The sequence below is a fragment of the Eleginops maclovinus genome, chromosome 16 (genome assembly GCF_036324505.1).
Source record: "Eleginops maclovinus isolate JMC-PN-2008 ecotype Puerto Natales chromosome 16, JC_Emac_rtc_rv5, whole genome shotgun sequence".
In the NCBI taxonomy this organism is placed as follows: Eukaryota; Metazoa; Chordata; class Actinopteri; order Perciformes; family Eleginopidae; genus Eleginops; species Eleginops maclovinus.
Window position 1 is genome coordinate 21,276,093 of NC_086364.1, and position 15,832 is coordinate 21,291,924.

A 15,832-nucleotide genomic window follows, 5' to 3' on the forward strand; every position below is an offset into this window, starting at 1 on the left:
TCATAAAGACTGACAGTCACTCAGCTCTCAGAGGTCAGCAGGACGGCCAAAATCCTCCATCACTCTGATATCTGATGAAGAGTCGACGGGAAGAAGAGAGCCGGATGATTCTGTCTTCAACTTCAATCGCTTCACTCGATGAGAGAACTGAAGACAAAGTACAAAGAAAGAGAGGCCGAAGGAGGTGAGAGCTTCTTAGTGTCTACTTTTAATTAAATATCCTACTAACAATAATACAGAAAAGGTCAAAATATCTTTAAAAAAAGGTATAATGGATACATGTGAAATAGCTCAAATTATTGCTTTAAAGTATTGTAATGAATCATTTGAATTAAAAGTTATTTAAATGTGCTTTCTAAAAGTATTAGCATTACATTATAATTAAAGTACCGAAGATATTTGTTGCGGTATGGCCGATTTCAGCTACCAAATATATGAAAGGATTTGGATTTTAATCATCGCTTCATTAATGTGTTTGCAGCTGGTAAAATCTGAGCTTAATTTGAATTACTTTACTGCTGCATTGTTTTATCTATAATGTTGTAGTTTATTTATATTTAGCTTAACAAGAAAAGTAGTGGAGTAAAAAGCAGAGAATACCAAACGTATTGGAGTTAAAGCTCAGGTAAGTACAAGTACCTCACATTTTACTAAATGTAGTTTCTTACGCATCTACCGCTGCAATTTCCGTCTGATTCATCCCTGCAACAATCACCAGTAGTGTGCTGATTTTCTGTCTCTAATTTGTTATTTAAATGTGATTAATCATGTAAAAACTCTGTAGCACCTTCTCTTCCAAACAGTATTCATCTCAGGATGTTGATTATGGCTGCTTCTCCTTGGTTACTAAATCTGGCTGCTGATATTTTTAATATTGAGTCCCTTGGTAACATATTGAAGTACTCTCCTTGAGTTTTTCCATGGTATGCCTCTTTGTTATTCTTCCTCACTACATTTCGGGAGAAAATATTGGATTTTTTTTCCACTTAATGTTTCTCAAAGTTAGTTTTGAAATTAAGATTTTGCAGTAAAACAAAAATGTGTACAAGAAAAACCTTTGACGTAATCTTTAAAGATGAATGCAACGGTTACAAAAAGAGAAAATTATTAAATATATTACAGAAAGAACATCTTAAACTTGGATAATTTGTGTCGTAGTTAATTGTATATATTAATGTCGTAATTTGGGATGAATAAAATATATAAAATGTAATTTAGTATCGAGCTGACTTTTAGTTTTCCATGTTTTTGGGATATTTGACCCTGTTTTAAATATAAACACAACTTAAGGTTCATTTTAGTTCAATGAATCCTGAACACCTGTTTGAATATTTTGCACATTACTGTTAAATGCTAGCTCTTTTAAAATCTACACATTAAGTTTTTGTATTTTGTCACACTTTTACTGTACATTTTTGTAAATATTTCTCTTATTTTTTTATCATTGCACTATTTCTGTTCCTTAATTCCTCTCACTGCATTGATGTATGCACAATTTACACCGAAGCAAAGTCCTCCTACGTGTAAACCTACTAACCTGATTCTGAGTCTCTCTACACCTGTTCCCCCCCCCCCAGCCCAGGGCTCCATCTAACCCCCCGATGAAGGCGTTTGTGCAGAAGATGCGAACCCCCCGCCTCTCCTTCCTCCAGACCATGGTCTCCCTCTTCATGGCCACCTCCGCCCTCCTGTCCTCCTACTGGTGCGAGGGGCAGCAGAAGGTTCCCAAACCGCTGTGTTCTCCGGTCAAACACAAAAACTGCATCCCCGTCCCCGGCATCGCCAACGCCTCCGACATCCAGTTCTCCTGGGAGACCGGAGACGACCGCTTCGTCTTCCCCACCTTCCACACCGGACTCTTCCTCATCTGCGAGGAGAACATCTACAAAGACGCCTGGGGTGAGAGTTCAAATGAACATAGTCTCAGAATCAATGAGCCATATGACATATTTATTAACTGCTGTGTTTCAAAGATGCTCAGCTTTTTTAATCTAGTTTGACATGCACAAAACAACATGGCATTCAATCCAGAAAAGGATCATGTGCTTGCGGTAAGACAGACATCCAAAACAGACAGGACGTTAGATAATAAAGTAAAGTAAATTCATCAAAGGCGCAGTGCTTTTTGTGTAAATACAATACTTTTATTTGTCCCACAGGGGGATAGATAGTCACAGCAGATCAACGGGAAAAACTCAATAATTATTAGACTAACAGAGAACACACATTTTAAAATGAATCAAATAAGGACACATCCATGGTAAATCAGTAGCAGCATTATGAAAGTGGAATCAATGGAAAAATAGTTCAAATACCTCAAAGAAAGTCAACAAATAAATGGTGAAATACATCAATTAGAATTTGAATGCCGGTCTTTTACCTGTCACCTGCACGTATTTATATTTGATTTGTTATTTGTTTAACTAAAATATTCGGGTAATTCTTTCATCTTTTTCATTTTTTTTTTCATGTTTTCGGTTTTAAATGGAATGAAAAACTAACAAATGAAATACAATAATGGTAGTACTTACAGGGTACAGCTTATTGAAGTGAATGCACCTGAACTTATATTGGTTTATTTGAAGTAAAGCTACCTGCATGCTCTTGTTGAATTTGAATCTTTATGGTTTATTGCATTGCAAGTCGCATTGGCTAAAAGCGTCAAAAGAACCATTTCATGTAATGTAAAACTTAGACATGCAGCCATCTTTGCATTAAACATTCAGCATTATTGTAAAATATTTTAAGCCGTGGTCATATGCTGATATTCACAAGGTGAGATAAGGATCGGCACAGAAACAGGAAGTCAAACTGTGGCACGAGTGCGAAACACAATGAAGTAGGACACAGAAATCCAAGGTGGTGATGTGAAATGAGGCCACTGGTGTGTTAATTTGTATTTGTGTGTGTCTCAGTGTGTGTGTGTGTGTGTGTGTGTGTGTGTGTGTGTGTTTGTGTTTGTGCCCAAAGAGGATTATCATCAGTGTGTGTTTGTGTGTGTGTGTGTGTGAGAGAGAGATTTAGACTTCAACAGCATGACTCAATTATGGATTAGAAACCCTGAGAGAGAGAAAGGTTAATGGGATTCACAAACATCGGCGGGGTTTTAACCGTCTCATTTGAGGCTGATTTGCAACTGATTGTAAGGATTGAGTCTCGGTGATAGCGCAGTGCAGCCAGAAGATTTAAACTGACCTACTGTGAGGTCAATATATACATAAATAGATCCTTATTTTGGTTAATAGTTTGGTAATGGTTGGAAGTAAAGCAAACACCAACCATCCTGTCTGCTGCAAGACATACAGATGTCCTTCCACATGTATTAATGAAGGTAGTGTTTGTTCTGTAGTGTTACACATGTTGTTTAAACCATCATTTGTGCAACTTTAGCGGCGTTTTCCAGGCAGCAAATTGTATAAGAATGCATCAGACAATTATTTACAATCTCGCTTGATTTGCAGACCATTTTTTGGGATTAAATCAGTTAAATTTGGTCTCTAAAATCAAAGAAAATTGTGAAAAATGTCAAAGTTAATCCGTACAAATGTCTCTTTTTTGCAATATTTATCCAAATCAAAGCTAAGAAAGCCAGGAGGGACAATACACGGAGATATACGAGAGTATTGACTACGATTTAAGGATCTCTTTCTTGAATACTGTCTTGTAGATTTGTGTTTCAGAGTGATAAGTAAGGCACACACAAGAAAAGTAGGCCCTCTGAGCATTTGAATGAATGTCAGTGAAGTATTTAGAACGGTGGCCCTGAGAGCTCTGTGTTTAATCTTTAAAAAAACACAAGCAAATGGACAAAATAAAGGCAATTGAAGAAGAATCTATGAGACAGAGCATGCACAGCATCTAGAGATAAAACTGCAGTGTGAGAGAACAAACAAATACCAAAGAAACATCACTTCTTTATTTTTCTTACACATTTCTTTCTGTTTTTCTCTGTGTTAAGTCCTAGTGTGTCGAGCTTATGGGCCGGTGTGATTTAGAGCCATATGCGGTACTCTGATTATTGCAGCTGTCATGTAAACACTTTGGTAAACAAGCCTCAAAGAAGCTTAACCGACTGCAGAACAGGTTGTCCCTATTTTTCTCCAAAATGGCTTTCCTGGCAGTGGAGGAAAAAAAAAAAACCCAGACAATGTGTGGCTGATGTGTTGCATTGGTTTTTGTCGCTTGAGTTAAAAAAAATACTTGTTTATTTTCTTGTTCTTGTTTGCATGTGTTTTCCTGTGTGTTGAACCCTCAGGGCCACCGTAGTTTTGAGCCTCACTGATTATTAGAGCTTGGCATGTGAACACATCGGCAAACAAAAAGGATTTCTTTGCGGAAGACATTTCTTTTAAATATATGTCAAAATTCAATAAAAAATAACCTCTCACTCCTCCAGGTTTATAACATACACAATATTCATTTAATAAAATGCTATAATGTGAAAAAACAGAAATAAATATTGGGTTTTTAGAGGGAAAAATTAAGAATAAAGTGACAGTTTTTTGGGGGGTTTTCTGCCTTTTTTCTTTTCTAAATTGGTGAAAATGTTTTCTTATTTGTGGACCACCATGGTTTTGAGCCTCACACTGATTATTGCAGCTGTGATGTGAACAAAATCTCTTGCAGTGTCAGGGGAAAAAACACAATTTGGGGATGTTAACAAAAATCATTTCCTTAAAAAGAAAGAAAATGTATTGTTTGTGCTGCTACTTGCCCTCCTGTAAACCACACCAGTCAAAGTCAACATTCTTATCAATATCTCAGATTGTGTTACAAACAGGGAGACTGAAATTATGTTTCACACTCTCCCAAAATGTTAAAAAGAAATCCATGTTAATAGCAAACCAATCCTACACTGTCACCTAAAATCGGACCAATTTGGAAACACAATGCACTAATAGATGCATTCTCTCATTTTCTCCATGCCTTGCACACGTGTTTCCTACATGTTCCTGTACTTGTTTGCACGTTTTCCTGTGTGTTGACCTCTCAGGGCCACCGTAGTTTTTAACCTCACTGATTATTGCAGCTGTCCTGTAAACACTTCAGTAAACAAGCCACAGAGAAGCTCATCCGTCTGCAGAAACACGTTGTTCCTATCTTTGTAATGTTTCTATTTTATAGCATTGCCTGCAGTGGTGAGAAGAAACACTTGTGGGGCGAACACAAAATGCTTTCATGTGGAAATAACGAGGGGAAATGAGAGACGAGACTCACTGTAAGAGAGTCTGGTTTGGTGCTACTCAGATTCTTCCCGTAGGGCCATCCTCACAAATCTGATAATCTCCCAGCAGCTTTCTGCAGGACATGTACACACTTCACCTCCGTCTGGTTATTCTCACAGTCATTAGAGCGCAGAGTGCATTTAAATATATAATATAGACTTTATCTACAGGCTGGAGGAGTCCTTTAAAGGGAGGAACAATGGAGAGTCTGTACAGTACATCTAAATAGATCAAATAATAGAAATCCAACTAAAATATTGGTATAAACATAACAAGTTAAGGTCAAATATCCCATAAAAGATGAATATGTATATATATTTTTACAGCCATAAAAAGTTCAATTAAATGTCCAATAAAATATTTTAAAAAATAGAAAACGATACAAATATTTATAAAGAAATACAAATTTAAAGAACAAGTTTGCAAAATATAAATAAAGGTTTTAAAGTAAAAAGTCTAATAAAGATCAAATAAAATACACAATTAAAATATGTATACAAATGTGAAATGAAACTAAGAATGATATAAACATTAAAAGTCAGAAAATGCAATGAAAGATAAAAGAAAGTGGGTAAAAAAGATTTATATAAACATGAATTAAAATAAGAATAACAAAAATGTCATGTTTTATATAAACATGGGAAGTAAAAATGTGCGCATTTTACTACAATATATATATAACATGCATTTTAAAATATGTGACTGCTGTAGTGGACATCTTCCAGTGCACTGTTCCTGTCGGTATAAAGATCATTTCAATGTACATTTTTTGTGTTTTTCGTTTGTCTTTTGATTCCTAGAGGAGAAATGCAGAGGGTTTTATACTTTGACTCCGGGATCTGAAAAAGGTAAATGGCTTTATCCTTCTCTGTGTTAGTGATTGATATAAATCCACCACCTTCACCAGTCTTATTGCTCAGCCTGTCCCTCCCCAGCGATGATGTGGCTGTCTCTCACGATGGAGATCATGTACGTGGCTCTGCTGATGATCAGCTGCACTCTGCTGTCGGTGCAGCTCTGCATCCGGACCTGCTGCCCGTCCACTCAGCGCTGTGGGCAGCTGCTCAACGCCTTCGCTGCTCTCTCCACGGTCCTGGGAGGTAGAGATACTATTTACGATGTCACTCAGACTTTGGTTACAAAGCAGAAGGACCAGTGTACTTATATTAGTTTCCTGCTCTGTGTTCCCAGGTCTGCTTGGGATGGTGGGTCACATGATGTTCATGCAGGTGTTTCAGACCACCGCCTCGATGGGACCAGAAGACTTCAAGCCTCACAGCTACGGCTACTCCTGGGCCTTCTAGTGAGTCCTTTAAACACACTCACACATGTTCTGCTACTCCCATCAAAACATCCAGACCTTTTTAGGTTTTTCCTCTGAAGCCGAGATCTCTGCAGAGAATTTAAACTTCTCAGAAAGTCTCAAGGATCCAGGCACAGTGAGATAGTCAACTTGGACCATAGAGTACTGAGGGTTTGTGCGTTGACTTGCAAAACACATTTTAAAACCGTATTTATCGCTCCCTTTGGTATGGTGGAATGTTTTCACGACTTCCTGCTGAGTCGTTCCCTGACAAACTGAAATTCTTGACATGGAAACAAGTTTTTCTTTTCTTGCGGCTCAGCTGAGACTCCAAGTCTTCATGTGGGATCACTTCACACTTCCAGTCAGTCCTTTCTTTGTAGCATCACAGGTCCATTTCCTTCAAATCAAATGTTGAATGGAAAAAAGTCTCAGGCTTTGCAAGAAAGTGTACTTCTGTATATCCTGTACTTAGATATAGACCTGCTTATTAGTTAAGACATGCTAATAAGAAGTGGTCGTTTCCTGTTTGACAGAAAAATGGGAGAGATTGTATTTTAAATTGTAATTTTTCCTCTGAATATTACCCCTCTACCTGTAATGTCCCTCATACAGTATTATACCGTTGAATATAAGAGGATTTCTTGAGAGCCGCCCTTCTGCGCTTTTTTGAAAAATGAAAATCTAGCTTTCCGATTATTTTTCTAGAACCAGGATACACCCAGTCACTCCCCTTTTACAAATGATTTCCCAGTCCATTCCCTCTGGTCTGTGTCCCATCAGCACGGCCTGGTGTGCCTTCACGGTCTGCATGTCAGCCGGAGTCTCCACCCTCAACAACTACACCAAGAACGTCCTGATGGTCGGACCGCGACGCCTCTCCAGTCTCAACGCCTGCAGCTTCAACTTTGTGGGTTTGCTGCCTCCTTACTACAGCTCCGTCAACCCCACCCTCAACCCTCCCCCGTCTCCCCCCCGGATCTCCCACTTGTCTCCGTACTACAAAACCCCGTTGGAAGATTTACCGTCCGCCGGTCAAAGGCACTCCGACAACCTGCCTCCTCTTCCTCACTCCAACTCCTTCCCTCCCCCTCCCTCCCACCATGCCTCTGCTACCTCGATCCATCGCCTCTCGCTACCTTCTCCGGCTCCACCACACCCCCCCTCTGTCTCGCCCCGCTTCCCGCTGCCGGGACACCAGGAGAGCCGCTACGATCCGGGAGAGGACTACAGCCCACTGTGAACTGTACTGCATATATCCAAGATGGAGTCTTTCTACGACTGCAGCACTTATTTGCCATAGAGTGGTGCAGCGATGACGTTAGTTAGCATCTCCCTGGTTCCCTCGACAAAAAGCCAACGGGATGTTTCCATTGGATTTTGGAATATAGCAGAAAATTAGCTCTGTGACAAACAAAAGTTGACACGTTTCGTACCACAGGAAAATCTCCACATATTAACACCACTTCTATAGTAGTTGAAGTGTACGTTTGGTTGTCCGGAAGTAAAAAGCTAACGTTAGGCTACAAAGGAACTACATCACGGTCACATGACTTCACGTCGGCACTGCTAAGCTAAAGGCGGCTAATGTTCTGGGCTGATCCAGGCTTTTAGAAAGTGAACCAGAAGTTAAAGCAAATTGTTATAGTGGCCAAATGGTGGTACTACATCTTCAGTGTGACATCATTTTGCACCAAAATAAAGGTTATCTGTTGACTCACATTGGGAAATCAGCTGATATTATTGTTTACTTAATTCAACTCCTCGTTACGAACCCTTTAAATAGCTCATATTTGGGCCTAAAAATTGTAAAACGTGCTATTAGCCAAATCCAGAGTTCTTTTCCAGCTCCGAGACCGGCCATGGGGGCGGGAAAGAGGCGGAGCTTAAGGAAAATGAAAGTGTGCATGCTTTAAGGACCCAATGGATGCAGAAGATTGACGTAAAGGTATTGTCGTTCTCGGAAGACAAGTCAATTTGGCTTCATGCACCACTGAGCAACTTTCATAGGAATGAAAGGGTTACCTCCTCCAATGATGTTCTCTGTGTCCATGAGGCTCCCTCCACAAGAAGCCAATTGGATTTTGAATATTGCAGATTATAGGATCCTTGTCAAACACGTTTTTGATGTTTATACGTTTTGTTTGGATAACGCCAGATCTTAGAACCACGTTAAAAAAACATTGACTTTGAGACGAAGGAACCGGAAGTCGTAAAACGCTGACTCATTTCCAGGTTTTAGGACTCATTCCTGCACCACTCTATTAAATGTTCATTAAAGTCTAAATATACATGGTGAGCAGTCCAGTGACCAAACGAATCAGACACTAAATTCTGATAGAGGGAAGTTTAAATGCACCATTGTTTTGTAAACTAAATATCCCGTATTGTTTAGAAAGACTCTTTGTTTTTAACGGTGTGAATCTTGTTTTGCAGTTCACTAAATTGTAATAAATGTGGTCATCAAACTGCTTTTGTTTCAACACAACTATTCCAACCACCATTTGCCAGAATTGAACACTTATTCAACTACTTTTTACTCCTAATAATGACAGAGAAACATCAATTATTGGTCGGAAATCAAGTTTTAATAGTGTAAAAATCCTTGTTATTGTCATCGATGATGAACAATAACAGTAGCAAAAATAAAACAGCCTTAGACATACAGAGCATTAAGGGAAACATATTTACACCACGTCATATCTCACGCTTTAAGGCAGTTGCATTTGGGGAAAACAGAGCAGATTGGACCCTATATGGTTGGATTAACAGTCGGAAAATATGTTTAATATGTGAGTTAATGTAAAAAGGCCCGAATGGATATCATTTTAGTTCATTTGGGTTTCAAAAGAGGTTAAAATAAAAAATATAAACTACTTGTGTATTAACTGGGAACACATTAATGTAGTGTAAGAGTTTTGCAAGTCATTTTTTAAACCGGTTTTCTGTCTGTAATCACAAATAATTACAAAAAAAAGGTGTATTATTGTACAGATTTGATCTTCTATATCATTATATAGTCTTATCATTAGATTACACATGAATCTGCCACAGAGGAATGGATTTGTTTTGACCACATTTGTTTAATTAGTGGCACATTTAATTAAGTAAGACCAAATAAAATAAATAAGAAAAATAAACTTGCCCCTTTTTATCCAATGTTAATGTACAAAAACAACAAACTACCACAGATTTGACTCTTCAACCTGCTAGAAATAGTGACAGATCTTAATTTATCATGGCGTCTTATATCTTAAGGCAAATTCTGTTCAGTTAACAACAAAAAAAGTCTTAGTCTGTAGAAATCCAGCCCAAAATCTGGGTGAAAACAGTCTCAAATACAGCCGTTATTTACCTGCTTCTCACTGACAGCAGACTCAGTTAAACAATGATAGCATTTGAAGGGATCAACAGGTCTGCTTTATCTTGAGCTGAATATACACTAGCAGCTCAAATCTGATGTCCAATATTACAACATCTGTGACAAAAAAATAAATCACATTTCAGCAGCGAGGGTAGATCCAGCCAAGGGTCTTTTTTTTGGGGGGGGGGGGGTCGGGAATAGCTTCTAGTGTCCATCTCACGCCGTCTTCTTACGTAACACGAAGTAAATGATGGAGGAGATGAAGGTGAGGGCGAACGCGATCCACGCCAGGATGAAGCAGTGACCGTACCAGCCGAAGTTCTCCTCCTTGTGGAAGCGGTCGGTGTAGATGGAGGCTGCGATCATGATGCACAGGCCTGCGAGGGAAGGAGACGAGGACGTGAGTTAGGAGGAGTGTAGAGGTACTCGGGAGTGAATGTAATTTCCCCCCTCTGAGTTGCAGGGATACTCACAGGCGAGCAGCTGGAAGGCGCCGGAGATGGTGAACCTCTGTCCTTTCTCCAGGGTGAACAGCTGAGCCACAAACACAAAGATGCCGATGATGGAGAAAATACAGGCGAGGACGGAGCTGGCCTGCACCGCCTGGAGGTAATCTGCAGGGGGCGACAGAGAGGGGGCATGTCAGTGACAGTGTGTGTGAGAGGGGGGTGTGTCACTGAAATATGTGCCAAACATCACACTGACACACCCAGGAAACTGTTATTCTGCAGCGACACCGTGTGCGGCTCATGCCTGGTCAGAATGGCAGGAATGTGACGTTCAGACAACAGGAGTATTTCAGCATTTTGAAACATGCTGGATATTTTTGAAGTTCCAAAACTCAACCTCACTTTACAATAGGTTGAGGATGATGTCATTTCATTGAGTTCTGCTTCAAAAACGGACATCTTTGCATTGTTGTTTGCGTCACTTTGAGCTATACCGGTCTTAATTTGCAATGCAAAAGTTAGTATTTGGATAACCGAAAAACCCATTGTGTTTTTTCCAACTCATTTACATGCCATGTTCTGGAAAGATGCCAAATAACAGGGCTGGATAAAATCATAATTTGAAGTAAAGGATGCTTCCATGCACCTATCAGGATTTAGCGACAGTATTAATCCAAATCCAATGAAACAACAACATCCATAGAGGCCGGGCGAAGCAGATTATCCGAGTTTTTGAGTGTTAAACTTAAAAAAGATGCTTAAAGATGACTTTTTTAGCGTTGACTGCTGTATTCTAGCCATGCATATTACATTTTTATGGAAAATACCGTGGATTTGAAGCCAGTTTTTCAGTGGCTTTAGTCAAACTGGGTTATTTCGTCTCTTATTGAAGCATCAAGTCAGAACAAGTTGAACAAAATTGGCAGAAAATCGATGAAAACTTGAGGGCAAACATTGTTTTTGATTAAGTAAATATGACTTGAAGTGTAGTGCGCATGGAAACGAGTTCTCCTCCTTTCAAAGTGGTGTGTTTGACTTACCCTGTGGGTAGTGTGCACCTGTGGGAATATCGGTGAGGTTCCACACCCCGTTCACCTCAATCCACCGAGCCCACACATCAGTGGAGATTGTTTCAGTCACCCACCAGGCCTGGAGGGGGAAGGAACCAAACGTTACTTTAGAAATCATGGTCCGACTTTGTAGCAGCTGTTGCACAAGTCTGAGAAACCTTCCTATGAGCTGAAGAAAGGTTATTGAATCAATGCTGGAGGAATAATTCAAAGCAGGAGGGTGTGTTCTGACTATACCGTATATAAAAACTGGCCATAGACGCTAAAACATCACATATTGGTTCATGGATTAAGGGCTCAAATTTGGCACTTTGGTTGTTGATCTAGGGTTAGGGTTAGGGTTTACAGACAGTTAACGTTAGGCATTGATCTAAAAATGCTTCGATAGTCATAGGTTATCGGACAAGAGTTTTTGCCAAATCTTGGGTTACTTTTCTTTTCTAAACTTGATGCATTTCGGCCGATGCCTGACATTATGGCTGTCACTATGTAGTTTTGTTGGAACCACCGTCACAACAAGAGAATGGATCTTAAGAACAACACCGAACAAGACATTTTAAGGCAACAAAATGAACTGGAAAACATTGTGAACAGGAGGAAGCACGGACAACACCCAAACCAGACAACATTGTGGTAGCAACTTGTCAATGACCTAGTTGCCACGCCCAAAAGGATAGCCTTCTTTATCATCCCGCAGTTTAATAAATGGTCACCTTTAGAGTCCTAAATTGGATTGGAGAAGACTTTAAACTAGCGATTGAGAACGGGAACTTCTCAGGAAAATGAAAATGAGTTATAAATCAAATGAGGAGTAGGGTAGATTTTCTCATAGACTTCTACACAATTTTCCTTCTTTTTTGCAACCAGTTGATATTGATAACTCAAGACTTTAAAACTGGCAAATGAAACCATAAACACGTTTGCAAAATGTTAGCTAAAGTGTTGAATCAAGTGAGAAAAAGTGTCATTTTCTCATAGACTTCTACACAAGTTGACTTCTATTTGAAACCAGTGGAGATTCCACTCCAATGTTTTTACTTTCTCACACCCGAAGGTTCACGCTCTGTATTTAAAAAGCTGCAAGCAAGAGCGACAATCATCAAAGGTAGGAATGCACATCTGCCTGTCACTATCACATTCCCCGAGTCTCACTCCTGTATGTCCGACATGTGCTACAAAAATGTGACATATTTACATGTTTATGTTCACTTTCTTAACAACACAGTGTCTGGGGGTAGAATGCACTCAGGGAGACCAGGTGACGACACTACCTCGGCCCCACCTGTCACCGAGAAATGTCAAAAATGCGGCGATGAAGGAGAACAGAGGCCCATTGACATTCTGCTGTCTGTCAGCATCAAGGAGACGCACATTACTCTGTGTTTTTAGCACTCAAACTAAGGGGGGAAGTCAGGGATTATGTAGCACTGAGGTAGAAGGTGTGGTTCAGGTGTGTTGAATTAAACTTCCAGCACTTTAAAACACAACAAAAACGCACTTACATTGTCAATGGTGGCCACCAGGAGGATGATGATGCCTATGATATGAATGCCAAAGATGCCAGCGAGAAGGATCAGCATGATGACGAGGGTTGCTGGAGAAAGAAAGAGAAGCACAAGAGGAAACTTGTCAGGCCACTTTACTACCTCTTTATTATGCAGGATAACTGCAGGGCTAACTCAATCGCTAATAAAACACACACAGCGAGCAGAACGAGTCAAATGTGGCCAATAACAAAGGCACTTCCTGTGTGGTTTTAAAAAAAAAAGGCAGCCATTAATGACAGCTTCAAGCACGCACACAGATCTTCATAAACACACTGAAAGTGCGGCGAAAAGCTGGCATCTACTCAGGGTGTGGCTTCACAACTTCTAATTACTCTGAGTTACAGCTCTCACTGTGAAATGTCTGCAAATAGACGGCGAGAAACGCTCCTAAAGAGAGGTGTTGAAGGAGATCGAAGACACTGTAAGAAGGTGTAAAGGAGGAGAAGTTTGTGGCGGGTAGATGAGTTCAGGCTTGTCTCCACTCCTTAAAATAACTGTCAAGAAAAACCTGCCATTCTAACGTCCCAGTTGAGCCCACGCCCGCTTCCCAGGGTTTGAATTACGACACACTGTAACCTCTGCTCTCTCTCACCTGAGGGCCTCTTCACAGGTGGCTCTTCTGGCTACTCTGTGGTTTTTTTGCGAAATAATCCACAGTGGGTGTGTGAACGGAAGAAGAGCGGCACATCTGGATTACGGCGTTTCTCGACAACGGGTATAGGAGTGGTCAAGGGCTGGGTCCACACACACACACACACACACACACAACACACACAAACAAACAGATCCCTGTCACGCAACCACACACATGCAATGAGCAACCGGGCGGCTGCACGATATGTCAAGCCTGATGCATCTTTACAAACATCCCCCGCCTTTCACCGGATCTAGGAAGAGTTTTGGAACATTTTCAGATATGTTTGCCCGTCTGTCAGATCCTCAGACTTGATAAGCATCTTCAGTGAAGTTAGTTCAACAGTCAGCAGCTGCTTTAATACAAAACACACTTGTGGAATACCTCCAAATTCTTGCCTCTTGAAAACAAGACTCTTTTTTCTTTTTTTTTTAGACCTGGTTGTGGCGTACTTTCCACCGGGCAAAATAAATGGGAGTCATTTGGTTGAGGTTGGCTAAAAATACAAAAAGCATTCAGTAAAAAAATCTGTCTTTTAAAAACAAATGAACTTTGTTGTGCTACAGGAGCTGAAGACATGTGGAAAGCAGCTTTTATCGACTCCAGGATAGTGAAGAAGTTACTGTGAGGACTGTGAAGGTGAGCAGTTACGTGAAAGTTACACACACACACACACACACACACACACACACAAACACACACACCTGCCTTCACTCATCAGTATTCCTCAATAAAACAGAAAACCTGCAGATGATCTTTTAAATACATAAATTAAGAGTTTTGGACTTACTGTTTGCTGCCTGTGTGTCTCCGTCTAATTCCTCCTGCTCTCGGGGATACTGATTTCTGACTCGCACTCTAAATGCACAAAAACTATGAGCTACCCGACTGCCCTCTTTTTAAGTCCACACCCCAGACAAGCCTCTGGCTGGCTTCACATAATCCCTCCTCCTCCTCCTCCTCCTCCTCCTCTCTTCTGCCTTACGCTGCCTGTCCCACCCTATCGTTTTACTTCTAGGAGAAGAAAACTAAATCCAGCCACTATTTCCACTACTTTTGTGGGCAGGACATGTAAATGTTTTCCTTTTGTGTTTGGTGTGTCATGCAGTGGTGGGACAGTCAAAGCAGCAATATAATATTGTAAAAGTACTCTGATACAAGAAGCATACTGTGATAGGAGTAAAAAGTCCAACATTTAAAACCTTACTCAAGTAAAAATCCTTTGGTAAATATATATATAAAGTAGCAGAATTAGAAGTATTGATAATGTTCCATTTCAGAATCATATATATTAGAAAACCGAATCATGATTGTTGATGCTGTACTGCGTTCGTCACAGCTGGTACAGGTGCAGCTATCTTTAATGACTAGTACACGGCGATGGATCTCTTAGCCTACAGTTATGTCAGTGTTTAATCATAGTTCTAAATATGTTTTGTAATCAATTAAAAAATCAATTAACATAATATTTAAAAGGCAGAAAAATAAGTTCCATGTGTCACAAAAAAATAAACAATAAATAACTAATAAAGCTGAAGAATAGTCCAAAAATAATATATAATCAATAAATACATAAAAGGCAGAAAGAATAAATAAATTAAATAAATATAAGGAAGAAATAAATAAACTGGAGAAATTAATTAAGGGCAGAAATAAAAAAATACATTAAAGGAAGAAATAAATAAATTATAGTAAAAAATAAATAAAAGACCAATAAATAAAAAGCTTCATTCTACAAAATAAATAACCTGTAAATTGATTAAAATAAAATGTGTACCGCAGACACATATCCTCATATCTCCAGCCTTGAGTAACTGTACTTCCCTAAGCTGGTGGAGGAGGAGGTGGGGGGTGTGTGTGTGATTTTGTCCAGTAGTGACTCACTGACGTTTGGTAGGGAGGGGGAACTCCCCAAAAATGTCACATTATTTACAATGATTCTCAGCCTGCTGCCATGGCAACAGACGAGGCGAATCACAATCACAGCGTCTCTGTTTCACATGTAAACAAACAGCAGAGAGACCAGCGAGTGTTCCTGATCCGCCCTCTGGCTTTCTCGCTTTTGTTGCACAGGAAGAAGGAAGGAGTTTCCTGATGAAGGAATGTTGTTGGTTGTGAGGAAGGGAGTTGGGGGGGGGGGGACAAATGAGTGCAAGTCATAGCATGAGTAAAAGAGAAGGAGGGAGGGAGGGAGGAAGAGAGGAATTTAAAGGGGTGAGGAGGAGGAGGTATTTCATACT

At 40.0% G+C, this 15,832-nt stretch overlaps 2 protein-coding genes across 3 annotated transcripts; one reads left to right on the top strand and one right to left on the bottom strand.

Annotated features, from left to right (window-relative positions):
- LOC134878592 (germ cell-specific gene 1-like protein) lies at nt 1-8,941 on the top strand. Its single transcript, XM_063904736.1, has 6 exons — nt 1-184; nt 1,578-1,899; nt 6,026-6,073; nt 6,161-6,325; nt 6,417-6,528; nt 7,312-8,941. Exons 2-6 carry the CDS (start codon nt 1,602-1,604, stop codon nt 7,769-7,771), a joined length of 1,083 nt encoding a protein of 360 aa, XP_063760806.1. The 5' UTR covers nt 1-184; nt 1,578-1,601; the 3' UTR covers nt 7,772-8,941.
- Nucleotides 8,942-9,094: 153 nt separating this feature from the next.
- LOC134878471 (epithelial membrane protein 2-like) lies at nt 9,095-14,556 on the bottom strand. Of its 2 annotated transcripts, none has more exons than XM_063904512.1 (5): nt 14,383-14,556; nt 12,914-13,005; nt 11,382-11,490; nt 10,366-10,506; nt 9,095-10,269 (listed from the first exon to the last, which is right to left on the bottom strand). In XM_063904512.1, the coding sequence occupies exons 2-5, from the start codon at nt 12,989-12,991 to the stop codon at nt 10,109-10,111; spliced, it is 489 nt and encodes a 162-aa protein (XP_063760582.1). In that variant the 5' UTR covers nt 12,992-13,005; nt 14,383-14,556; the 3' UTR covers nt 9,095-10,108. The 2 variants fall into 2 exon arrangements, with proteins under 2 accessions (XP_063760582.1, XP_063760583.1); XM_063904513.1 differs by lacking the exon at nt 14,383-14,556 and adding an exon at nt 13,551-13,765.
- Between the last annotated feature and the right edge of the window lie 1,276 nt (nt 14,557-15,832).

Excerpts from the sequence above, each read along its gene's own strand:
- LOC134878592 (XM_063904736.1), top strand. The coding sequence starts at position 1,602 with ATGAAGGCGTTTGTGCAGAAGATGCGAACCCCCCGCCTCTCCTTCCTC. Across the intron at positions 6,074-6,160 it reads GACTCCGGGATCTGAAAAAG|CGATGATGTGGCTGTCTCTC; the intron begins GTAAATGGCTTT and ends GTCCCTCCCCAG. Across the intron at positions 6,529-7,311 it reads GGCTACTCCTGGGCCTTCTA|CACGGCCTGGTGTGCCTTCA; the intron begins GTGAGTCCTTTA and ends GTGTCCCATCAG.
- LOC134878471 (XM_063904512.1), bottom strand. The coding sequence starts at position 12,991 with ATGCTGATCCTTCTCGCTGGCATCTTTGGCATTCATATCATAGGCATC. Across the intron at positions 10,507-11,381 it reads AGGTGCACACTACCCACAGG|ATTACCTCCAGGCGGTGCAG; the intron begins GTAAGTCAAACA and ends CGCCCCCTGCAG. Across the intron at positions 10,270-10,365 it reads CGCCTTCCAGCTGCTCGCCT|GCCTGTGCATCATGATCGCA; the intron begins GTGAGTATCCCT and ends CTTCCCTCGCAG.